Below are 25,397 nucleotides of genomic sequence, written 5' to 3'. Positions count from 1 at the left end.
CGGAGCCACACTGCAGCTGTTGAGGGACATTCCGGGATGGGCTGAAGCTCCGGGTGAGTGGGGAGCCAGGGGTAAGTGGCCGGGGCCAGAGCCGGGGGGGTTGGCTAAGGGGCAGGAAGTACCAGGGAGAGTCAGGCCACAGGGAGGGGGCAGAGGTTGGGCAGGCGCTCAGGGGACAGGGAGCAGGGGGGTGGATTGTGGGCATTCCAGGGGTCTGTCAGGACTCAGCGGGGGGTGGATAGGGGTTGGGGCCCTCAGGGACCAGGTTGGTGGTGGGGGGAGAGGTCTCTGGGGGACGGTAAGGGGACAAGGAGCAGGAGGGGTCGGGGACTCTGAGGGGGGTGGGCAGTCGGGGGGCAGGAAATGGGTGGGGATCGGATGGGGGCAGGACCCAGGCTGTTTGGGAGGCACAGCCTTCCCCACCCTAAAGCTTATTCAGCAGTTTGAAGCTTGCAGAAGAGCCAAGCTGTTAGCTTTTCCATTAGGGCTACCATCCCTTTCACTTCTCAAATGCCAAATTATAGTCTATATTTAATTTCAGTGCCATAGGGAGATTCATGTCAGGGTAGCTTCATTTAAAATTAGCCACTGGGGGAGGGATCACATGAGAAGAGCAATATCATTCCCAACCCTACCAAGCAAGACCCCCACCCCCAGATTCCCTGGGGCTCCAGAGGGATTAATTCAGTGGCTCTCAAACTTTTATACTGGTGACCCCTTTCACATAGCAAACCTCTGAGTCAGGGCCAGTGCAACCATTTAGGTGACCTAGGTCGCCTAGGGCACTAGGATTTGAGGGGCGGCATTTTCTTTGGCAGCGACCGCGGCGGCCAGATCTTCAGCCACCCCGGTCGCCGCTGGCATTTAGGCGGAGGGAGCTGGGGTGGGGGAGCGCAGGGAGGGCCGCCTGCAGCAAGTAAGGGGGGGGGCAGCACACAGAGGAAACTTTCACCGCAAGCCTGGGAGGCGAGAGAAGTGAAGCAGCAACGGCTTGCTCGGGGATGAGGCGGAGCAGAGGTGAGCCGCTTCACTTCTCCCGCCTCCCAGACTTGTGGTGCCAATCAGCTTAGGCACCGCAAGCCTGGGAGGTGGGAGAATTGAAGCAGCGACAGTGTGTTTGGGGTGGAGGAGGAGCAGGGGTGAGCTGGGGTGGGGAGGGTGCCTCAGAGCACAGAGTGGGGAGCTGCTGCAGGGGTGGCGCCTCAGGACAGGAGCTCAGGGATGGGGGAGGGCGCAAGGTGGAAGTTTCGCCTAGGGCGCAAAACATCCTTTCACTGTCCCTGCTCTGAGTGCGACCTCCCCTCTTATAAATTGAAAACACTTTTTTTATATATTTATCATTATTATAAATAATGGAGGCAAAGTGGGGTTTGAGGTGGAGGCCGACAGCTCACAACCCCCAGTAATAACCTCATGACCCCCTGAGGGGGCCCAACCCCCAGTTTGAGAACCCCTGGGTTAATTTAATTTTAGCACCCTGTGTCCATTCACACGCATGTGCTATTTTGAGCATTTCAGTTTTCACAGCATAGGCTCATCCCAGATTCTGGAACAAGCTCAAATGCTCAGTTCATGGAGTATGTACATAAGCTATACTAAAGACAAACTCACAGTAACCGTCTCCAGTTTGTGAGGGACCCCATGGAGCCAGTCTCTAGGAAACAGATAAATGTATGGAGATTAAGTCCATTAATGACTATTAGCCAGAATGGGTAAGGAATTGTGTCCCTAGCCTCTGTTTGTCAGAGGGTGGAGATGGATGGCAGGAGGGAGATCACTTGATCATTACCTGTTAGGTTCACTTCCTCTGGTCCACTTGGCATTGGCTACTGTCGGTAGACAGGATACTGGGCTGGATGGACCTTTGGTTTGACCCAGTATGGCTGTTCTTATGTTCTAACCTAAATGAACCCAAAGTTATGGAGACAGCTATGAGTCAAGGAAGCCAGCAGAGTATCAGAAACCTGGAAAAATCTCTGACTGGATGGGCTCAGGTGTTTGGTCACAAGCTGAGGTAGTTCAAAAGTGGTTTTTTTTTTTAAGCAGATTTTTTTATTGTTTTTTTAAACAATCAAACACAGCAAGTAGCAAATATTTGGCCACACACTTCTGAAACCCCAAACCATGTTCAAGTTTTGGCAGACTAATTTCAGCTTTTCAATTAAAAAAATCACAACAAATTTTGAAGGAAAGCAGACATTGTCCATGACTTTTTTTGCTTTTAAAAAAACCCCTAGTTTTCAATTCAAAAACAGTTTTGACGGAAAATATTTGTCCAACCCTTTTAATGAGCTTTAGTGCCTTTTAGCACTAGCTGAAGCTGAGAACCAGTGATACCTTGTAAAAAAGTTTTCTCAAAACTGGGTTTGTGCCGAGATGCAGAAGGTTTATTTTTCGCAGGGCCGCCCTTGGGGGGGAGCAAGTGGGGCAATTTGAGCCAGGCCCCCCAGGGGCCACCAGGAGAATATAGTATTGTATGTAGTATTGCAATTTTTTTTATGGAAGAGGCCCCTGAAATTGCTTTGTCCCAGGCCCCCTGAATCCTCTGGGCAGCCTGCAAATTACTACCCTTACCCACTGCACTCAACCCCCATCACCATGCATTTTAGCTAGCCTGAAGTGCAGCACTCATTGCGTGGCACTCCAGACAGTAAAGCTGAACATGAAAACAGGACAAACACAAATCTGTGATTGTCCCATTCCCCACCCCACCCCCTTCCCTTCTCCCACACAGCACAGATGTGTCATACCCTTTCTGTTTCCTCAGCAGTGGTGTTTCTTTTCAATAAATGATTTTTTTGGCTTTGAAAACATTCTTTATTGCATTAAGTAAAAGATACTGTAGCCCAGGAAAGCAACAGGCACTGCAAGTCAGTGCATCATATGTAGCAAATATAGATGCCTACTAGCATTGGAGCCGCTACACTTCACTCCCGTGCAGGGCACCAAACATTACTGGAGGCTTTCCCGAGCCCTAAAAAGTGGTGTTCCACTATGGTGAGCATGTCCATGAATGCCACAAGCAATTTCGTGTTGTATGCGTTATGCAAATCAACATCATAGTTGGATTCCTCACTGTCACTTTGTAGCTTAAGAAGTAACTTGACTGCAATTTGTGACATGCTGGTGAGACCCATCAGCATATTCCTCACAAGTTCAGGATCCATTCTCGCAGATCAAAAGGGAAGACAGAGTGTGCAGTACAAAAAACATTGAAAGATAATGCCAAATGGGGATGGAAGCACAAGGATTGCTGGGATGCGAAGTGATGCATCACAGGGTATTGGGACGGGACCCAGAATGTCCTGCATCCCCCCACCTCCTTCCCACAAGCTACAGTGCCAGAAGTGCTCTGTGGAATAGCTGCCCATAATGCACCGCTCCCAATGCTGCTGCAAGGGCCGCAAATGTGGCCACACCACTGCGCTTGCAGCTGACAGTGTGAACACACTGCAGCGCTTTCCCTGCTGCAGTCTCTGAAGGCTGGTTTAACTCACAGCGTTCTACATCTGCAAGTGTAGCCATGCCCTCAGTCACAGAGATTTTAGTTGTGTCCAGGTTCTTTTTATATCTTCAGAGTTCTTTGTATATGAGGTGCCCTGATGCCTTTGGTTATGTTCACAGCCTACACTTAGAGAAGTTAGGTAAAACACAACACCCTAGCTGGAAGGCTTCAGTGTAAGAGAACTTTATTTCTTACACTCCAGAATGATGCCACACAAGAACCAAAACCAGAGAGAGAGAGAGAAAGCAGGCTGCTCCCTAAAAATAGAGAGGCACAGCTCCTGCCATCCCACTTGAAGCAGACTGGCTGCAGACTGCAAATCCAGATTTCACACTTCCCTACAGAGCCCTCTGCCTGAAAGCAGAACCAGGAAACCCCCTGAGAATTAAAGTGACAGTTTAGAATTCTAACTCATCCACACTGCTATTTTTACCCATGCTAGCTTGATTAAAGCCAGTATGGACTTGCCAGCCCAAGTTGCAATCACTCCTCTGATAGCAGGTAAAACATACCCTTTGATTTCACTAATCAGCATTTTCTCTGCATTTTTCCATGGACAATGATGCTTCTCATATATTGCTGTGGGGGCTTTTGTTTCTATTGCATCATGGCTCATACTGAGAGACACCTTCAGAGGCAGGAAGTAGTCTTGTCATTTCCCCTCCAGCCACATACGTCCCTTATCACTTTCCTCTGTCACCCAGCAAAGAGGCCACGCAGACCTGAGCAGGAGGAAGGAAGGTTAGTATTTGTAAACATTTATTTCTTCTTCACTCAGAATATGGACAGAATGAGAAAAGCTATGCTAAGTGATTGGTGTGTTCATCCTCCCAGCACATTGGATCCAAGTCCACTGGAAGGCTCTGCTACTGCACAGTGATTAGAGAACAATCACTTAGGATGCTTCTTTCTTTTCTTTTAGGAGGAGGAATTTGGTAATTTGTAAGCTCTAGCGGGGCTCTACCAGTTCAAAGCGGACCTCTTGCTGGCTTCAATAGGAGTTTTGCTTGCAGACTAATAGGAGGGGAGGGCTCTGCGTTGTACTCCCTATGATACCCAATTCTTGTTTATCTCAACTTTTTGCCATGAACTCAGATTCATTTTAGTATTTTTACTCTTACCTATTGTTTCCCCTATTCCCACTCTCTACCTCACATCATATTATCTTCTTCTTGTCCTGCCTGTCTTCAGCACAGCATTATTTTTAAACTGCTTTTGAAATATATCTGCTTATCAGGCTGACATTTTACTTTGCCTTCAAGACTCAACGATCCTTTTCCTTATGCCTCCTGCATGCAGATGATTTCTAATGAAGGCTCCAATCCTGTACTGAGAAGCATTTGTGTGGACCCTGGCATCTCTACTTCCTATTGAAGTAAACTGGACTTTGTCCAGTTGCAAGGGTCCATGTAAATCGAGCCCAATGCAGGATCAGGGCCAAAAGTAGGGTTCTATCCCACAACACTTAGTTTATGAATTCCAAAGTGAATTAATATAGGGCACCCCAGAGGATTCAAGGAGCCTGGGGCAAAGCAATTTTGGGGGCCCCTTCCAGAAAAAAAATTGCAATACTATACAATACTGTATTCTCGTGGGGGCCCATGGGGGGCCTGGTGCAAATTGCCCCACTTGCTGCCCCCCCACCGCCCCACAGGCGGCCCTGGAAAAAATAAACCTTCTGCATCTCGGCACAAACCCAGTTTTGAGAAAACTTCTTTACAAGGTATCACTGGTTCTCAGCATCAGCTAGTGCTAAAAGGCACTTAAGCTCATTAAAAGTGTTGGACAAATATTATCCGTCAAAACTTTTTTTGGATCGAAAACTAGGGTTTTTTTTAAAAGCAGAAAAAGTCATGGACAATGGAAAAGCAAGAGCAAGGATCATATTAAACTGATAAGATCTGCATTTTAATTTAATTTTAAATGAAGCTTCTTAAACATTTTTAAAACCTTCTTTACTTTACATACAACAGTAGTTTAGTTATATATTATTGAGAGAGACCTTCTAAAAACTGGCACACGAAACCTTAAATTTGAGTGAATAAATGAAGACTTGGCACACCACTTCTGAAAGGTTGCCGACCCCTGTTCTAAAGGCTTGTCTATACAAGGACATTCAGGAAAATGTATTTGAATTAGCTAAAAGTGTGAATTTAGCGTGGATTAGTGAAACCACTGTGTGATTGCTCTTATTCAGAATTGAAGTGACCTTCAATTTGTTTAACTTAATTCAGGGCTGCCTGGCTGGGGGAGGGAGGTGGAATGTGCAAGTGGGGCATTTGCCCCAGACCCCTGGCTGCGCAGAGGCCCCAACAACAATGGCTGATGCTACCTCCTCAGCCCCGGCCCGACCCCACCTCCGCCCCTCTTCTGGAGCCTCAACGCATCCAGGAGAATCCCTGAACAGCTTTTCCTTGCTAAGTTTTCCAAAGTCTGGCATGTATTTGGATACTTTAAGCTGCACACAGGCTTCTAAGAGATCAGTTGTTAATCGGCTCCAAGAGGGACAGAGAATATAGTTCATCTGTGAAAATACCTGTTCACACAGGTATGTGGATCCAAATTGCAAACATAATTTTCTCCAAACTGTTAAATTTCACTGGCAGGGACGTCCAGCAGATTAGAAGAGAGGGTCCATGATCTCTCTTGGTAGCTTTAAGTGCACTCCAAAGATCTCCAAACTTTGATGCCCACAATTCTGAGTTCTTTAATTGAATAAGCTGCATTTCGAAATCTTCAACACCCATCCACTTAATTACAGACAAATCCAAGTCGCTTTTGTTGAACTTTTCAGGTTTAATTAGAAAAGAAATCATTGGACCAAATCGCTGCAAATCTTGAAATCTGTCAGAAAATTTTGATTCCAGTTCTTGCATGTACATTCCAATCTCATCGATGCTGACAGTCCAATGTGTTGGAAATAGCAGAAAGTTGAAGTTTGAATAGCCTGAGAAAAAATGGCTAGTTTTACAACAAATGCCTTCCAGATTTCATAAAGATCCAGAACTGTTTGCCTTGCACCCTGAAGACAGAGGTTGAGTTTGTTTAGGTGAGCGGTGATGTCAGAAACATGAGCTTACACAGCCATTTGTCATCATCCAGTTCGGGGTAGTTTTGTCCTTTTTCTGACAAAAAGGTCTTGATTGCATCAAAACAGTTTACAAAGTGCACCAAAACCTTGCCATGACATAGCCACCAAATGTTGCTGTGAAGTGAAATGAACGGATATCTAGCTTTGCTTCCTTAGGAGCTGACATTTTGTCAAATGTACCCCTCAACTTACAGTGGGAAAAAAAATCTCAACAGACGGCATGCACAACATCAAATGCAATGTGCTGTTCCACATGACATGAGTGATGTAGGCAGCAAATCAGGACTTAAAAATATCCCAGTACAGCGGTGCTGGAACAACTTTTAAGATGGGGGTGCTGGGCCACAGCGGGGGATGGCTGCAGAGCCACAGGCCAGCGGCCAGGACTCCACGATGGCAGCAAAGTGCCCGGGACTGGTGGCCAGGACCCGGGCAGTGTGAGTGCCACTCAAAATCATCTTGCATGCTGCCTTTGGCATGCATGCCATAGATTGCTGATCCCTGCCTTAGACACGACTGCTTGGGTGAGTAAAGATTATTCATGTGGGTAACATTTTTAGGTCCAGCCTTTACTGAGGAATTTCCCTGTCTGAATTATTGTGTTCCACGCTACAGTATGTGCCATATGTTATCGTGATCTCTTTCTTCATGGAGACAGGTGTATACTGATTATAAAGAAAGGGGAACACCCATGTCTGTAAAGGTTATCGTTCTGCAAGACTGTTAACCATTCTCCGCACCTCTGTTTCTCCAACCTGCTTCCCCCACTTTTAACAGAAAATGTGACATTAGACTTAGCTGACACTTTGATACTGATTCTTTTCAAGATGATTCATTGGGGCTTGTTTTTCCTTCTGATTTGTTAACCCTCTCTGGGCCCAATCCTGTCTGAATGAGGACTGTAGGATCAGGCCATGAAAGTTTGCAGTGTGCTGCCTTGATCTCTAGTGGCTGTAATGACCAGGAAGCTGAAATCTGGGAAGCTGGTTTCTAGCACTTTTGTTCTAGATCATCTGTTCTAAAATGAAGAACTGAAAGGCAGAACTGGAGCTGCCCCAATCCTTTGCAACCCCAGCTTCCCCTCCACACACTAATTAGAGCTGATACATACCATCAGGCTGCTCAGGGTGGCTCACAGGCATGAGTACCAACCTCTAGGCAGACTGTCAAGAAGCAGGGCACAAAACCCAAACTGGGTGGGAGTTCTAAAGCACGACAGCAGCCTTGCCAGAGAGTCACAGACAGTCCCCTTAGGCACTCCAATCTATCTGGCCACAAGCCTGCCTGTGTGATAGATGATACTGTACACCAGCAGTTCTCAAACTGTAGGGCACAACCCCATTTTAATGGAGTCACAAGGGCTGGCTTGGAATTGCTGGGGGCCAGGGCTGAAGTCAAAGCCTGAGCTCCACTGCCTGAGGCTGAAGCCAAAGCCTGAGGGTTTCAGCCCTGTATATGATGGGACTCGGGTTACAGGCCTCCTGCCTGGGGCTGAAGCCCTGTGTGGCTACAGCAGGCTTAGGTCCCCTCTCCTGGGGTTGTGTAGTAACTTTTAGTGTCAGAAGGGGGTCGCAGTGCAATGAGCCAGAGGGTAATGCCTGCAGCTTCCTGGGAGTCGTGCGGAGCTGGGCAGGGGGCCTGCCTGTGCTGCCAACTGGATTTTTAATGGCCCAGCCAGCGATGCTGATTGGAGCCACCAGGATCCCTTTTCAACCAGGCATTCCGGTCAAAAACCAGATACCTGGCACCCCTAGTCCCCTCTTCATAGGTCTGGGAGAACAAAGGCTGAAGTCTTTTGTCCACTAATGTTCCACAATGGCTTTTCTGGTGTCTGTAGTTGTTTTTGCTGCGCAGGAGATAATACTTCTTGTGATAAACTAGCATTTCAGACTCGATAATGTGTCTCTGTCTGTGGGGTATTACAGTTTAAGCAAATCCATCTATAGTTACAGAGCAAACACTTACATATTACCTTAAAGTATAGATATAAGTAAGACTAATACATGCAACATCCTACAAGCATTTCATAAAGTCTAAACATTAAACACAGTCTTATAATAACTCTGATATCTATTTTAACAATGCTAACAAAGAGGCGAGCCAGACTGGTTTCCAGCTATGCATATGGCAATGTTCAGTGAGGCCCAGAGGTCCTGACATGAGCTGGCACCTGGTCTGCCAGAGTCCCACGTACTACAGGCAAAACCCCTTTTCCTGCATCTGGAGGTGTGTTAGGAGGAGAAAGTCAGCAAGGGATGCAAAGTCAGGGCCCTTTCCGGTTCCCAGCGGAATCCACAACAAACCCTCACTGATTCCAATGGGAGCAGGGTCAGGCTTATATGCAGCATCACAGTAAAGGGAGGCAGGGTGGCTTAGTGGACTGGACTGGGATGCTGAAGGCTGGATGTGTCTCGCCTGTGCACTCTATGTTCCATTGCTGGTTCCAAGGCAGCATGGAGGAGGAAGAGAAAGCATCCTGACTGGGACGCAGAGGGGTGAGGAATGGAGAAAGACAGAGGAGGAGAGATGAAGGGCTGGGGGCAGGATGGGATAGAAGATGGGAAGGGGATACGAACAAGAGGGATTGAGAGAGGCAGGAGCTGGGGATGGGGAGGATAGGAGCAGAGGTGTGGGACATGGTCAAGGGCTGGGGACTCAGGTGGGAGCAGAGGGAATGCAGCAGGAGTTGGGAGGGGGAGGATGGGAGCAGACGGAGACAGACAGGCAAAGGCACAGAAGCTTTGCCACCACTAATGCACACTCCTCTCCAGAACCTGGAACTTACCCCATTATACCTGAATCTCAGCATTCCTTTGCCATCAAACAAATATAGCTACAAGACCCACTGGCAAAGTGCGTGGCTCATCGCTCTGTAATAGCAGGTGTATATAGAAGATGACAACCTCTTACTGCTACCAGTTACTCTGTTAGCTGAAGTGGTAAAGTATCATGCTGTGGATCTACAGAGCCCTGCCCGGCTAATGAATCACATGGGAAGTCAACGTGATTAAATGAAATTTGTTTTTTTCAACTTTTAATGTCTTTAAAAATATAAGAAATTCCATCCCAAAGCTATATGAAAAGGATGCGAAGGTTGCAAAGTCACACAGTGGAGAGTTAGGAAATACCAGAACTGAGGTTGGCATTGTATCCTGAATTCACACACACACATCCCCACTCCTGTGCATAGGCATTATGATACAGTTTTTAATTAGATGAGCACCTCACAGATTAAGACATTTGCCCAAGTGTACACAGGGTATCTGTGATAGAACCAGGTTTTAACTTAAAATACTCAGCTAGGACCCAGGAGGCCAGCCTTCCTATCTGATAGATGCGAAGATAGATTTGTCCAAGAAAACTGCTGTAAAAAATGTTTATTAAAGCAACACTTCTCACTCCTTTTATCTCAGGCTGTAGATCTTCTGTAACTTTCCAGTAAGAACATGCACCAGGAAACTCTGCATGAAATGCTGTTTGCTCTTCTGCTCTGTCTTGCTTGCCTTCTACCTGGTAAGTGAAGTGACGTCTGATGTCAAAGCAACTTTTGTGACAATAACCATCCAGCAAGAATCCCTTTATCATATGAGCTTAGTTTTAAAGGTTAGAGTGATGAAGTTGTGTGTGTGTGTGTGGACGTTTTGAGGACAGAACTAGCCTACGATTGTGTGACAGAGAAAAATGTCTTTTGTACTGCTATTGTTCAACAAATTCTTGTTTTTGCATATTGCTCCATGCCTGGAGAGTGTATTGATGGGAACTCTTATATACCAAAAATTAAATTAATAGAAGCAAGTGTATTCTGCCTGCCATCGCCACCAGTTACTTCTGGGCTATGAAAATCAAGCTGTATTCACTCTGCATCATATACATCATACTTGTCAATAGAGATTGTGGAACAGAACTGGGTGAATACAGGATGGTGGGAGCCAACCTAATATTAATATTCTTGCACACAAAACCTGCTGCTCTGTTTTACAATTATTCACAAACCCTTTTATCAACTTTCATCCACTTGCAGGATCAGGGCCTATGTGGGTGGACACTCAAGCATGCCTAGAGCCCCACTGAAGTCAATGGAGTTCAGCCGGGGCACAAATGACAAACCCCCATCCATGTGGGTCTGGATGAGGAAGGGTTTATTCTCAGAATGTTAACAGAAAGAAAAGTATCCCAAATTCTAGTGTGGATGATTCATAGATTTCAAGGCTCCTTTGAATTAATTCCTGTTTGAATTGAGCAGATCTTTTAGAAAAGCAGTTGCTGGGTTATTTGTTGGCATATGTCTGTGTGCTCTGTTATGCCACACTCATCACTGTGGTGTTGTGGGATCACATGCTCATCACATGGGTAATTATTTTAATTGTCATCATCGTCATTTTCCTACATATTTCTAAGAAACCCCATCACAGCAGTGTCTGGGCACCAAAGCCTTATTCATTTTTTAAAAATCGCATTGCTCCGGGGTCAACTAGAAGGAACAGGAAATAGTTAAACTGGACACCCACGGTGCAGAGGCCTGATCCAAAGTCCACTCGAGCCAATGAGAGTCTTTCTACTGACTTAATTTGGCTTTGACCATGGCCCCAACTGCATTGGTCCCAAGGAGCTCAGAATGTATCCAGAGGTTGAATTCCCCACTTCCATCCTCATCACACAAAGGCAAATGGGAGGCTGCTTCCCCCTCTCCCATCCCCACAACTCTGGGCAGTTGAATGGGGGTGGGGAGATTGGACTCAAGAAGCAAGTGAAAAGTGGGGAAGCAAGTGGAAATTGGTCATCAAGCCTTCTCCACAAATCTACTGAGGTGTCCATGTCCTACAGTAATGGCTGGTTTAATAAGGCTGTTTCTGCCGTGAACCAACATCACACCAGCCCTATAACAACTTTGAAGGAAGTTTTTACATTAAAAAGAAAGTGGTTTCTCAGAGAAACTCACCATCTGCTGATGGAGGCGATACCAGGAAACATACCCCACCAGACACAAGAAATAACTGAACCGCTTTCAGCCAGTCAGATCACACAGGGCTGGACCATGACCCTAGATGGAGCCCTGAACAAAGGGTAGTGAGAAAGCAATGCCAAGTTAGGAGAAGCCCTGACTCAGAGACACCCCTCTGAGTCACAGTTCTACCCCTGCTTCCTCCTGGCTTCTGGGGAAGGGGAAGGAAATACAGTAGTTTGCGGCTTGCCTATACCAGCAACAAATTATGATATCCCCTATATCCCCTAGATCTGCTGTAGTGTGGCCAGGGAGGCTGAAGTGTTCTCCTACAGGTTTTTGTATATTGCCATTCCTAATATCTGATTTGTGTCCATTTATCCTCTTCTGTAGAGACTGTCCAGATATTAGAAATGGCAATATACAAAAACCTGTAGGAGAACAGATCTTAAGGTGGCCATCCTGCAGCAAAAAAACTTCAGACCAGACTTCAAAGAGAAACTGCTGAGCTTCAGTTCATCTGCAAATTTGACACCATCAGCTCAGGATTAAACAAAGACTGAATGGCTTGCCAACTACAAAAGCAGTTTCTCATCCCTTGGTTTTCACACCTCAACTGCTAGAAGAGGGTCTCATCCTCCCTGATTGAACTAACCTGGTTATCTCTAGCCTGCTTGCATATATATACCTGCCCCTGGAAATTTCCACTACATGTATCTGACGAAGTGGGTATTCACCCACGAAAGCTCATGCTCCAATACGTATGTTAGTCTATAAGGTGTCACAGAATCTAAAACATACCTAAATATCTTTATTAGGTGCTTTTAGGAAAGGAGAGGCTCATTCCATGCTCTGCCCCATCTGTCTTAGCTATTTCTAAGGAATCTCTCATCGTGGTATCTGTCTTTCTGAGCTTGTAGCATGTCTGGTCCTAGATTTGCTACAGCAAACGAAAACACACCTGAATCAATATGAGATCTGGACACACTGTGGCTTCAGTATCTTGTCTGAGATCTTGCTGTCAATTGTTAGAATAGGTCAGCAGGTGGATGAAGTGATTTCAGTTTCCCCTTCTCTGATATGGTCTTCAGCCCGATGGTGCATCCGTCACTGCATCATAATGATGAGCAAACCTGCTGGGCAAAGAAAGCATGATGGTGGGCTTGGAAGAGCTTCCTCTTAAATCCCCCCAATTTTTTCACTGGAGCAAACATTTTACTGTCACGGTTCACATTTTTTGACTCCCTGCTTTTCTTCCCATGCAACTCAGAATAAACGCCTGGCTGGCTGCTATTCTAACTTCAAAGTCTTACCCTTCCCATGGTAGTTGTGCACACTCAGCTGGAGTTGTGTGCACACAAAAATGAGGAGGTGACTGGGTTCCGGGTTAATGATGGAGTTCCCCACTTCTGAAGGAGGCCCAGGTGAGGATAGTCCTTGACAATGCGCCCCAGAGCACCAATAATATTCTTTCTTCCAGCACAGCTTCTGACTTCTCTGAGCAAAATGTATGTTAACTTCTGGCCACCTTTCCAGCACTACTAATGATGTTCTGCTTAACTTCTTCTCCTCAGAGGTCACAATGGAACAAAATACTAAGGAAGTCTATTGTCGCTTCAATACCACAATACTGCTGATGGGGACCAATCTGAATGCTTCTTCAGTCTTTAATGTGGAGTGGCGTGCACAGCTAAAAGGGAGAGAAAAGGTCTCCATCCTAACATACTCCCCCGGCTCCAACAACATCTATATTAATGAAAGTTACAAGAAGAGAGTTGTCTTTTCTCATACCAGCTTTTCCTTGATTATTCATTATGTGACTTTAAGCGACGAAGGAGTCTATACACTGACCATCCAGCTGCTTAACAAGCAGCAACAGATCGACAGGACAAGAGTCACAGTGATCAGTAAGTCGCCTTTTGTAAAATCCTTGGCAGCCCAAGTTGCATGAGCCACCTCTTCTGATTAGACAGTGACAAATTTCCAGTGCATACACCTGCGCTCATTTGATTAGAAAAGGCTGAAGTGAGCAAAGGGAGTTATTCAAGAGAACGTACAGAGAGTTGATAAACTGGTTCTGTTTAAATCTAGTTTATTGAACATGGAGACTAACAACAGACCAAAGGGTGGCCCTGTGGTTAAGGCACTGCACTAGGGCTCAGGACAATTCCTGCCTCTCCTACATATAAAATGGGCTAATGTTAATATTTGCTCTTTTCCACCCTTTTTTATTGTGTCTATTTGGAGTATAATTCATCAAAGCAAGGAGCATCTTTACTATGTGTTTGCATAATGGCCAGCACAATGAGGTCCTGATCATGGCTAGGCCATCTAGCTGTTGCTACTAATACTGTACAAAAATAAAGATCTGAACCCAGCCTGTTACTGAGGTCTGCAAGACTCTGGTGCTTGACAATGCAGTGTAAATGGGGTAGGGAGGGTATGGTTTAATGAAAACACATCCACGTGTAAAAAGATCAGAAGGTTTTCTTCAGGAAGCAAGGAGAAGCCAAATCCTGTTTGGAGAGAATGTGTGTGTGGAGAATGTTCTAAAAGAGTGAATTCTAAAGAAACCCTATGGAGCCTTCATGAACAGTGAATTCTGAATTTGTGGTCAAAATATTTGTACCAGAAATCTTAATCTAAGAGTTACGCTCATCTAATCTGGGGACAGGTGCATATCATATAATATATCAGTCCAATGAAAATGGCTCAAATTTTCAATGTCAATTAGTGAGTGCTCACAATGAACTGCTTATAGGGAGCTACAGACCAAGAATTATCACTGAAAAAATACAGAAATTCAGTATTACAGTAGCCAAAACCCCTGAACCCTGCTCCCACAGCAATACTATGAGACAGACAATCAGAAACCTAAACTATCGTATCCATCCATGGCAAACATTATCATTTGATCAGTGACCACAAAAAAAAACTAGAATGACTTAATCATAGAGTGGTTGGGTCACTTGTCAGCCTTCTTCACAGCCAAACCCAGTGCATTTCAAATAATTGTATGATTTCTTGACAGGCAAATGGCAAAATAAAAGCGGTCATACACCACTTCTCATAAAGACCCTGAACGTACAAAGCACCGAGAGCACACAGCACCTTGCAGAAGGTGCTCAGCACCACACAACACTGGGCTCCAATTCTACGTGGCAGATAATCACCTATCAGACACAGACACAACATGCCTCCATACACAAACCTCACATGCCCAGATCCTGAAACTGCAGCACTTAGATGAAAAGGGCAAAGATTGACATGTGACAAATCATCATGCTTAATATCAGAGGCATGAGTGAATGTAACAGATTAATTTGTTATACCAATTATATTAGACCAGTAAAAACCAGCAGGATCTTATTAAAGGGGACAAGGCAAAGATGCCACATTTATTATGGTTACAATTTATGACTAATAACTAATATCTTAATTCTTATACACACACATTATACCTAATACCTACACACACACACACACATTCACACACACACACCCACATTCATCAGGTGTTCTGCAGCTGCTGCATAGTTACCAGTCCTGAAGATAGCTTAAGTTCATGGCTTGATTTTGCAGCTTGGGTTCGTAGCTTGTGGCAGCTAACTGGCCAGGAAAGGTGGGCACAAGGCTGAGCTGGATCTCTGTTGGGCAGGCACCGATGTTCTTCCATGTTGGCAGCAGAATGTTACCCAGAGTCTCTCATCTCACCCTTCTTTTTTATAGGCTTTTAGTTTGGATTCAAAGTCTATAGGTCTTGCTGTGTCATGCTGCCTCTGGGTTTAGATTGATCACCCATCAATTGCAGGCGTGACTTTCAGCCTTGGACCTGGCTTTGATCTTCCTTCTGTTGTTATGTTGTCCTTTTCTTTTTAGGGTGGATGCTTCTTACTTTGTTTAGGGCTGTTGTCTAGGTCTTCAGCCGTTGGTATTTGAACTTTATCTCATCAGGACAGGCTGGGGCTGGAGGTTGATTCCATCATTCATACATACCTCATTCACACATCTAAACTAAACTAATAAGATTACAGCAGGTTTGCAAAAATGAAGGTTGGAGGAAGCTTTTACAAAATGGAGTGAGTGTTTTAAAATGGGGTTTGAATTACAATATGGAACAGAAGTTACAGTATAGGCAAGTGTAGTGAATGGTGAACAGAAGTTACATTAATAAAGTGAACAACTGAAAACAATTTCATTTATCAGTTCTACTTTGTCCCCCTTTTGACCCTTCAATCCAGGGGCATTGAATGGGTCACACTTTATGTAATTGTTTTAAGGCAGAACCAACATAACAGTTAGGATTACTAATAGGACAATGAGGGGATGAAAAATTACGTTTAGAACTGCTGACCAGGTGGGCTGCTTCTACAATACTTTGCCCCTTGATTTATGACCATTACAGTAGTTGTTGACATTGTAGGGCAAGGTGATCTGTTGCAAACAAACCAAATAATTATAACTAGGTGAATATAACTAAACCTATTACAATTGACTAAACACCAGATATAACCTACACATAAGTGAAAACAATTATAGTTATAATAATTGGGAATACAATAAAACCATTACAGTCATTGGGTACATTGACAAATAAAATGAGGACCAAGTTTGATGCAGCAATAGCCATCAAACAATAAAAGTTACTGAAGTCAGGACCTTTTTAAGCACACACAGCAAATAAGATTTTGTAGGAGGACCACAGTTGTCATGCAAAGTTAAGCTGATTTGGACTTAAACTAACATTTTGTTGCTAAAATGTTGCAGAATCCCCTATTTTTAACAGTTGTTTTCAAGAGGTTTCTGGGGACCTGAAAGATGGGGCCCTACAATTATGGGCTAAGATTTTACAAGTTATGAGGGCCCAAGAACTACCCTTTAGGGCTTGGAGGAGTAGAACCAGAGTGCATAGAGGAAAGTGTGGAATTAACAATATAAGCAAATGTAACTAACAACAAATGTATCAATAACAAAATTAACAACAAAATGACTATTAGATAACCTAACAAAAAATAAACCTGGTGCACTGGGGACCAAAGTTTTTTGGACACAAGTGGTGATTGCTAAGTTGGATGAACTTGGGGGAAGTAGAGAAAGGAAAAGACATTTGTTCTGTCTAATGTAGTATTTCTTTTCTTTTCTTTTCTTTTTTTTTTGGACCAATGCTAGCACAGGACACCACTACAGACAGACACAGAACATGCAACACAGAACACTGAACACAGACTTTGTCGCGACACTATAACCATGGTATTTTATAACTCTTCAGCTGGTACCAGCTCTCCTGATGTTCTGGTTCAGAGCCTGAAAAACAGAAGCTTAGAAACAAATTAGCACAGTGCTCCCACAAGGCAGACCCTGCTCAGTCTTTGCCACAGTGTGTTTGGTACTTGGGGCTGCACAAATGCTAATTAGGTGGTTCATTTCTTTGTGACTTTAGATTTTTTTTTTTCCATTTTAAAATTCCCAGCCACTTTGCCATGGCCTGGAGGTCTGAGGCTGAAGCAGGCACTGTTGTTACTGTTGCAATGGCATTTTGGCCCTGGGAGGAGGAATCTACCCAAATATCCCCCTTCCCACTCTCCAGAGTGGTCCCAAAAGTCTTCCCCTTCTGGGGTCTCAAATGTTTCTTTTTTTTTCTTTCTTCTTTTTACAGGCTGTTAGGTGGAGGTAGCTGTCATTACAAGCCTCCCACAGCAGCCAGATCCCTGCAGCACCTCTTTTTGTTGCATTTGGGGGTTTACATATGAGGATATATTGGGCCAACCTATCCTCTAGGTCCGAAATGGTGCAGATATCTGCAAGGGCTTGTTCAGTCTAAGGACTGTGCCCATATCTCTGAAGGATTTGTTTAGAAGGCATTATCTCTTTAATAAAAGGTGAGGTAGAAGCTACTTTTGACTCCATTCCTCCCTCTGAGACTGTTTTCCCTTGCCTTTTCTTAAACATTTTTAATTTTGTTCAGCAAGCAGCACTGCTGGCCCCTGGCACCCTCTTGCTGCCCCTGATTTTTCTTTCTTTTCCTGCTACCTATCCGGAGGCCAGCAGGTTTTGTTAACAATTTTATGTTTTCTGCTACCTCTTCGGAGGCCAGCAGTTTTTGTTAACAATTTTATGTTTTCTGCTACCTCTTCGGAGGCCAGCAGGTTTTGTTAACAATTTTAAGTTTTCTACTACCTCTTCAGAGGCCAGCAGGTTTTGTTAACAATTTTAAGAGCTCTTTATTTTCCTGCTACCCACACGGGGGTCAGCAGGTTTTGGTTAACCAAGAATAGAACCGTGCTCTGTAGAGCCAGTTGTGTGCACACAGATTGGTTTACAATAAGTGAGGCAAAAATACCAATAATCCCCCTTTCGCTATTCTCCACCAAAATGTTGTACCAATTACATTAGACCAGTAAAAACCAGCAGGATCTTATTAGAGGGGACAAGGCAAAGATGCCACATTTATTATGATAACAATTTATGACTAATAACTAATATCTTAATTCTTGTACACACACATTATACCTAATACCTACACACACACACACACACATACCCACATTCATCAGGTGTTCTGCAGCTGCTGCATAGTTACCAGTCCTGAAGATACCTTAAGTTCATGGCTTGATTTTGCAGCTTGGGTTCATAGCTTGTGGCAGCTAACTGGCCAGGAAAGCTGGGCACAAGGCTGAGCTGGATCTCTGTTGGGCAGGCACCGATGTTCTTCCATGTTGGCAGCAGAATGTTACCCAGAGTCTCTCATCTCACCCTTCTTTTTTATAGGCTTTTAGTTTGGATTCAAAGTCTATAGGTCCTGCTGTGTCACGCTGCCTCTGGGTTTAGACTGATCACTCATCAATTGCAGGCGTGACTTTCAGCCTTGGACCTGGCTTTGATCTTCCTTCTGTTGTCCTTTTCTTTTTAGGGTGGATGCTTCGTACTTTGTTTAGGGCTGTTGTCTAGGTCTTCAGCTGTTGGTATTTGAACTTTATCTCATCAGGACAGGCTGGGGCTGAAGGTTGATTCCATCATTCATACATACCTCATTCACACACCTAAACTATACTAATAAGATTACAGCAGCGTTTGCAAAAATGAAGGTTGGAGGAAGTTTTTACAAAATGGAGTAAGTGTTTTAAAATGGGGTTTGAATTACAATATGGAACAGAAGTTACAGTATAGGCAAGTGTAGTGAATGGTGAACAGAAGTTCACTTTATTAATGTAACAACTGAAAACAATTTCATTTATCAGTTCTACAAATTAAGCCAAAGTTGTGTGGTGCATTGTCATAGAGCAGGGCTTCTCCCCAGCTTCCAAGCATGCCCAGTCTCCTTTAAGGTTTATTGTTCAAACACAAACAAGTAAAACAAACAGAAATAGTCCCTTAGTCTTTGGGTTTCACGGACACCTGTCCCGGGGTCTCTGGTGATCCTTCTCTTTGCAGTTCCCCAGTTTCAGCCAGCTCTTTCTGGAGCACCTGGTCGCTTGCTCCAGGGACCCACCACAGGAGTTAGCTCTACTCCACTGTGGCTTCTCTCTCCCAGGCACTGTCTGTCCCAAGCACTTCTCCCCTTCCTGCCCTCTGGTAGGTCTGTATAGCCCCTGGTGTTGCCCCACCCCCTTTTAATTCGCTCAGCTAGGCTCACCTGCTCTGACATAGGGGCACTGGGTCTGCTCTACTTAAAGGGACCAACTACCCTGCAAGGTGTACATTTTTGATACTTTGCATGCAAAGGGAATATATAGACAGCTGGTATCTCTATATTGGCAGAGTTAATGTAGGTTGGGTGCCTTAACTGGGGATTTCCAGATAGTCAAATATTTGAGTTTCTTATATTTTTAAATTTAATGGATAGTAGACATTCAAACCATTGATATATATCTACAACCAGAGCTGGTTGGAAAACCATACTGTGGATATTTTCCCATACTGTGGATATTTTCAAAAGTTCACCTTTTTTCCCCATCTTGAATTGAGATGAAAAGTTGAAATTTCAAAAATATTAATGAACCCATTTGGGGCCAGTTGAAAAGTTTTGAAATAGGCTTTATAATAAAGCTTATTTTCCAGCTAATTTGCTTCAATTTCTAAATAAAAAATATTTTGATCCAAAAAACTGGAAATTCTTGTTTTGAAAACATCAGAGAAAGCATTTCTGATGAACAACTTTTAATGAAACATATTCTGCCCAGGTCTAAGGTAGAGACTAGAATGCAGATTTGTAAAGCAAAGCAGTGAAGCTTTGTGGGAATGTACATAATGTTAAGCACAATCTCTTGCTTTCCCCATAACTCTGTGTTTGGAGGTCACCATAACTTGACAGCTCCTCTTGTGGTTTTTCAGTACCTGTATCGAACGTGCGAATCACCAGTGAAACATCTGCTCCTCATCAGGGGAAAAACATCACTTTGAATTGCCTGGGGACAGCAGGAAATGCCATGTCCTACTCCTGGCAGAAATGCAACCAGCCTTTGCCAATTGGAAACCGCACCATCCTGTCTAAGGAAAACGCATCCCTGACCCTCATTAACATACAGCAATCCGACATTGGGACTTACAGATGTGTGGCCCAGAACGTACTCAGTTCTGGGCACAAAGACTTCATCCTGCAGCTCTGTGCTGAGACTGGTAAGTCAGAAACTCATTATAAATTATTGTTATCATAATTCTAACCTATGCTATGACATAGAGATTGAAAGCAGTGAACAAAGACCTACACTATTACGCCTTGAAACCTATCTGTGCTTCAGACACTGTATGGCCACAGACACAGGTGCTGGCTTTTATTTTTCCCAGTGGGTGCTCCATAGGGTGACCAGGTGCCCGGTTTTTGACTGGGTGCCTGGCGGCTCCAGTCAGCACCGCCCACCAGGCCATTAAAGGTCCGGACAGCGGTGCTGCGGAGCTAAGGCAGGATAGTCACTACTTGTCTTTGCTCCACCCTGTGCCCCAGAAGTAGTCATCAGATCTGGTTCCTAGGCGAGGGGGCCACGGGGCTCCGTGTGCTGTCCCCACACCAAGCACTGGCTCCGCACTCCCACAGGCTGGGAACCGTGGCCAACGGGAGCTGCAGGGGTGGTGCTGGTGGGCAAGAGCAGCGCACATAACCATCTACCACGCCTTCGCCTATGAGCTCGACCTGCTGGCCTCTTCTGGGGCGCAAGCGCAGTGCCACACAGAAGAGGAACCTGCCTTAGCTCCACAGCACTGCTGACTGGGAGCCAATCAAGATAAGCCTGCACACCAACCCCAAGCCTCAAGCCCAGCCCTGAGTCCCCCAAACTCAGAGCCCCCTCCTGCACCCCAAACCCTTCATCCCACATCCCATCCCAGAGCCAACACCCCCAGCCAGAGCCCTCACCCCCTCCTGCACTCCACCCGCCCTGCCCCAGCCCAGAGTCCCCTCCCACACCCAGAACCCCTCTGCCCCACCTCTCAGCCTGGAGCCCCCTCCTGCACCCCAAACCTCTCATCCCTGGCCCCACCCCACAGCCCACACCCCAAACAGAGCCCTCACCCCTCTTGCACCCCAACCCCTCTGCCCCACCCCCCAGCCTGGAGCTCCCTCCTGCACCCCAAGCCCCTCATCCCCAGCTCCACCCCAGAGCCCACACTGCCAGCCAGAGCTTTCACCCCCTCACACACTCTAACCCCCAGCCCAGAGCCCCCTCCCACACCCTGAACCCCTCATTTCTGACCCCATCTCAGCGCCTGCACCCCTAGTTCAAGCTCTCACCCCCTCCCACACCTCAATCTCCTGCCCCAGTCTGGTGAAAATGAGTGAAGGTGGAGGAGAGCAAGTCACCGAGGGAGGGGGAATGTAGTGAGTGCGGGGCAGGGTCTTGGGCAAGGGGCCAGGAAAGGGTGTTTGGTTTTTGTGAGATTAGAAAGTTGGCAACCCTAGTGCTCCACCCCCGCTGGGGCCCAAGGTCCTCCCTGCTCCACCCCTTCCCCGAGGCCCCGCCTTTTCTCCCCCTTTTCTGAACCCCACTTTGCCCCCTCCTGCCTCTTACACACTTGAGCATTCACACTGCACTGTAAACTTGGGCATACAATTTCTGGACCATGCTAATGTGTGCATACTGCGCGACGCAGATCTTCTGACTCAGGCCTACAGCTTGAACGGCGTCCACACTGCAAAATGACAGGGCTTTGACCAAGTCACAGTGGGACTTAGGCTCTGACCCACTCCTCTTAGCAGGGTTGCAGGACCCAGGTCCTGAGTGCTTGCTGACCCAAGACAGACTGATTTGTGTGGACCTGGAAGCGCAGCTTGTGCTCAAACCTGAGTCAGAGCCCAGGCTTAGTGTGCAGTGTAGACATACCCTCTGGGGCCCTGAAGAGGGAAAACAGAGGCGGCCTTCTGCAAAGGGAACTCTGGCCATGAGGGACTGCTCATGAAGCAGCAGCCCTGTTACAGTTTCTCTCTCACACCACCCCCGCCCCCCCAAGGAAAAAACCCAGGTGTAAATGCAAACACAAGGTTCAAACCTGGAGACATTTTTGTGAAGCACTTTGGATCATTTACCCTGAAGATGTTTTGTTTGTATTCTGTGTTTCCATCACCCCTAACCAGGTGTCTCTCCCTGGCGGAGCTATGGCATTTATGGGTACCCTGGCTATCTGGGCTACGCTATTGTCATCTTCTACATCTTCAGCTGTGTGAAAAGGACCAGGAAAAGCAGCTCCAAAGACCAGTCAGGTACCAGTACCTCCACCTTGCCCCTCAACTGCTGAGCTTCCCTCCCCTTTGCCTTCCACCAGCCATTACAAGATAGATAGATGATAGAAGCATCTGTGTGCAAAGAAAAGTGTAATTAAATATTCCTGATGCAGTCATATTTTTTTATTTTCTAAGATGCCAATGCAGGGACTGGTTACACTTTAGCTTGCCAAATAAATGCAGATTTTTGAAGTTTCAGCAATGCCTTTCACCATGCAAGCTGGAGGCGAGGCACAAGGCTGATACAAAAGAGATGAAAAATGCTGCTCTCGCGGGGAATCAGGGAAGCAATTCTGATTTGATGTTTTTACCCTGCTCTGCATAAGGTGCAAGGCTGCGGAGATGAGACCCATAGCCAGCAGAGTTGAAACACAGAGGCCATTACAAGGATAATGTTGATAACGAGAGAACAGTTAACACAAGAAAAAATGCAGGAAGAGGAAACCCACAGCCCAGGTCTTAGTCCCATGCGTGTGGGGGTATACAACCTCACTTCCCACTGCCATTTGCCCCTTCTGCCTCCCAAGCAGTCCTTCATAGTTCATCCCGTGAGCACCTGTGTTTAGCTGAAGGTTAACTTCTTGTTCCCTGAGCAGAGTCCCTACATCCCATCTTTCACAGACATTCAGGAAGAGACGGGCTCCATCCCAGTACCTCAAGAGAGCTAATGGTAGGAAGCAGGTTTTATCTAAAATGTGCAAAACATCTGCTACAAAATTACAAAACTGCCCAAAATCAGGAGTCTCTTTGCCTTCTGTTACACACACAGGGATGGAGCAGAGCACTGAGAAATACCCACTTTACACTCCTGAGCAAAAAGTGATTTTGAAATGCGCAGTTCAAAATTGAAATCTCTGCATGTTTCGAATGCAGAAACAGCCACGTTTCAAATGTTGTAGATTTTTTTCTGGAGAGAGAGACTTGGTAGATTTAAAATCCCCCAGGTTGCTGTGGATTACCATCCTGGCTAGCTTTATTCCCCATGCTGCTGCTAGCAAGCCTTTGATGTGACAGGAGGTGCTGGGGAGGGGCAGAGCAACAATGGCACAACAATACACTTTTACACTCTGCTCCATACCTGCTGCAGATATTCCAGCACATTCCTTATCCCACTGGTCCTGCTACCACCTCTGGAGCAAACAAGAAGTTGATGACAGGGTTCACTCTGGTATTAAATAAGCCCCTTTCTTCAGGTTTTGGCCATATCTGGTTATCAAATGTGATGGTAGCACTATCACTTTTTCATGATCTGCTCTTGAAGCTCACCTGGCATCACACACGGAAGCTGCTTGATCCATGCAGAGTCATCTTGGAGACTCATGTTGTTTTCTTTTCTGTTTTTTAAACAGATACCATTTATGAAAACATAGCTCTTGAAAACACCCCCACAACCAGCAAAAGAGTTCCCCCTGCCCACATAAGACACATCAAGAAGTAATCTTAAAGGGAGAGAGAGACTGGTTTCTATTCAGAGTGGTTTTATTATGTGTATAAAATATTCAGCCTGTCCTGCTAGTGTGCACATCCCAGTGCTAATGGTGAGAAATGGCGAAAGAAAGAAAGGAAGAAAGAGTGAGCTCTACAGATGGAGCGAAACTGCCTTTGTGCACACTAGCTGCATTCACCTGTCTACCTACCTGTGGTACTTACATGAACTTCTCCTTCCAAAGTATCTGAGTACATGACAATCTTTCCTTATTTACTTAGCACTCACAACACTCAGTTGTGTCCGCATTTTACAGATGGTGAACTGAGATGCTAAGTGACATGCCCCAGATCACACAGAGAGTCTGTGGGCTTGTTTACACCACGCAGCTTTTAGCGACAAGGCTGTGTTGACACAGTCTTGTTGCTAAATGTCAGCGTGTGTAAACGCTCTTTTTCGGTACTTTGTCAGCACTTTTGCCAACAAAATACTTCCAGCCTCGCAAGTGGCATTAGCTTTGTTAGCAGAAGAGCCCTCCGGACGACAAAGCCACATTCACACTGCCACTTGTGTCGGCAAAACTTTTGGCTTTTTTAAGTACCCGTAAAAGACAAAATGTTGTTGACAATTTCACAGTGTAGACCAGCCCTCAGGCAGAGAAGGAAATTGAATCCCAGTTTCCCGAGTCCTAGGCTAGTCCTCCAACCATTGGACCACCCAGCACCAACCTGTGTTGGTGAACATATGCACTGTCCTTCTGAGAGGGAGACCTCTCCAATGTTTCCATTTTTATGCATATGCATTACTTCATTTACGTAAGTGACACCAAGCTACAGCATTGCAAAATAAAGGCACTGTACTCAGTGTCACCCCAAGTTTCCTCATCCCCCACCATCTTGTAGGTCATTTACCTTCAGCTCCACTGCCATGTCCACAACATTCTCAGGAACAATCTGAGTCCTGGCCTCTTGAATGAGCGGGATCTTCTCCATGAAGTGGGATGACAGTTCTTCACAGTGCGTGGTGCTGAGTTCTGCCTAAGCTTGTAGAAAATCTTTGCTTCCTTCTATCTGTTTCAGCTTTGGTTTTCCCATCATCAGCACTCCCATTTCTACCCCTCTGTCTTTGTCTGGCATAGGATGTCAGAAGAACATGGAGATCTATGGGTGATAGGAAGAAAGGGTAGTCTGGGGCCAATGCATTGAGGATAGTGCACAAGGGTAATAATTCGGCAGATCCTCGACTCCTTGTCTTATGCATGGATTGCTGCTGTCCTATTGGCAGGCTTTGAAATTTGGTGGGGTCTTAGTGGTCAAATCAGACTAGTGGGTCTTTCACAGAAAGTGGGAGAGCTCTGACCCCTATCTTCATGAGGTCATGGTCTAAGAAAGAGGTTGGGCTGTGATGGCCTCTGTATTGACATCTAACCCAAGGACCAGGTCCAAGGTGCGACTGGCTGTGTGGATTCGGCTAAAGAGGTGAGAATCATAGAGAGGCAAGTGAGAGGAATCAACATGCATGTTGAAATCTTCCAGGGCAAGCCTGAAATATTTCACCATCACCATGAGCAAGGTATCTGAGAGCTCCTTTATGGGGGAGGGATAGCTCAGTGGTTTGAACATTAGCCTGCTAAACCCTGGTTTGTGAGCTCAATCCTTGAGGGGGACTATTGTGGGAACTGGGGTAAAAATCTACCTGGGAATTGGTCCTGCTTTGAGCAGG

General features: G+C 45.6%; 1 protein-coding gene across 2 annotated transcripts; it reads left to right on the top strand.

Moving 5' to 3' along the window:
• Positions 1–25,320, top strand: LOC115657983 (hepatocyte cell adhesion molecule-like). 2 transcript variants are annotated; one of them, XM_030576400.1, is made up of 6 exons: positions 1–53; positions 10,010–10,109; positions 13,113–13,445; positions 19,870–20,154; positions 22,103–22,228; positions 23,599–25,320. In XM_030576400.1, exons 2-6 carry the CDS (start codon positions 10,043–10,045, stop codon positions 23,685–23,687), a joined length of 900 nt encoding a protein of 299 aa, XP_030432260.1. In that variant the 5' UTR covers positions 1–53; positions 10,010–10,042; the 3' UTR covers positions 23,688–25,320. The 2 variants fall into 2 exon arrangements, with proteins under 2 accessions (XP_030432260.1, XP_030432261.1); XM_030576401.1 differs by lacking the exon at positions 23,599–25,320 and adding an exon at positions 22,576–22,620.
• Positions 25,321–25,397: the final 77 nt, after the last annotated feature.

Source organism: Gopherus evgoodei, chromosome 9, assembly GCF_007399415.2.
Source record: "Gopherus evgoodei ecotype Sinaloan lineage chromosome 9, rGopEvg1_v1.p, whole genome shotgun sequence".
Taxonomy (NCBI): domain Eukaryota; kingdom Metazoa; phylum Chordata; order Testudines; family Testudinidae; genus Gopherus; species Gopherus evgoodei.
The sequence above is the reverse complement of the archived record's forward strand: the minus strand, read 5'-3'. Positions and strand labels throughout refer to the sequence as shown.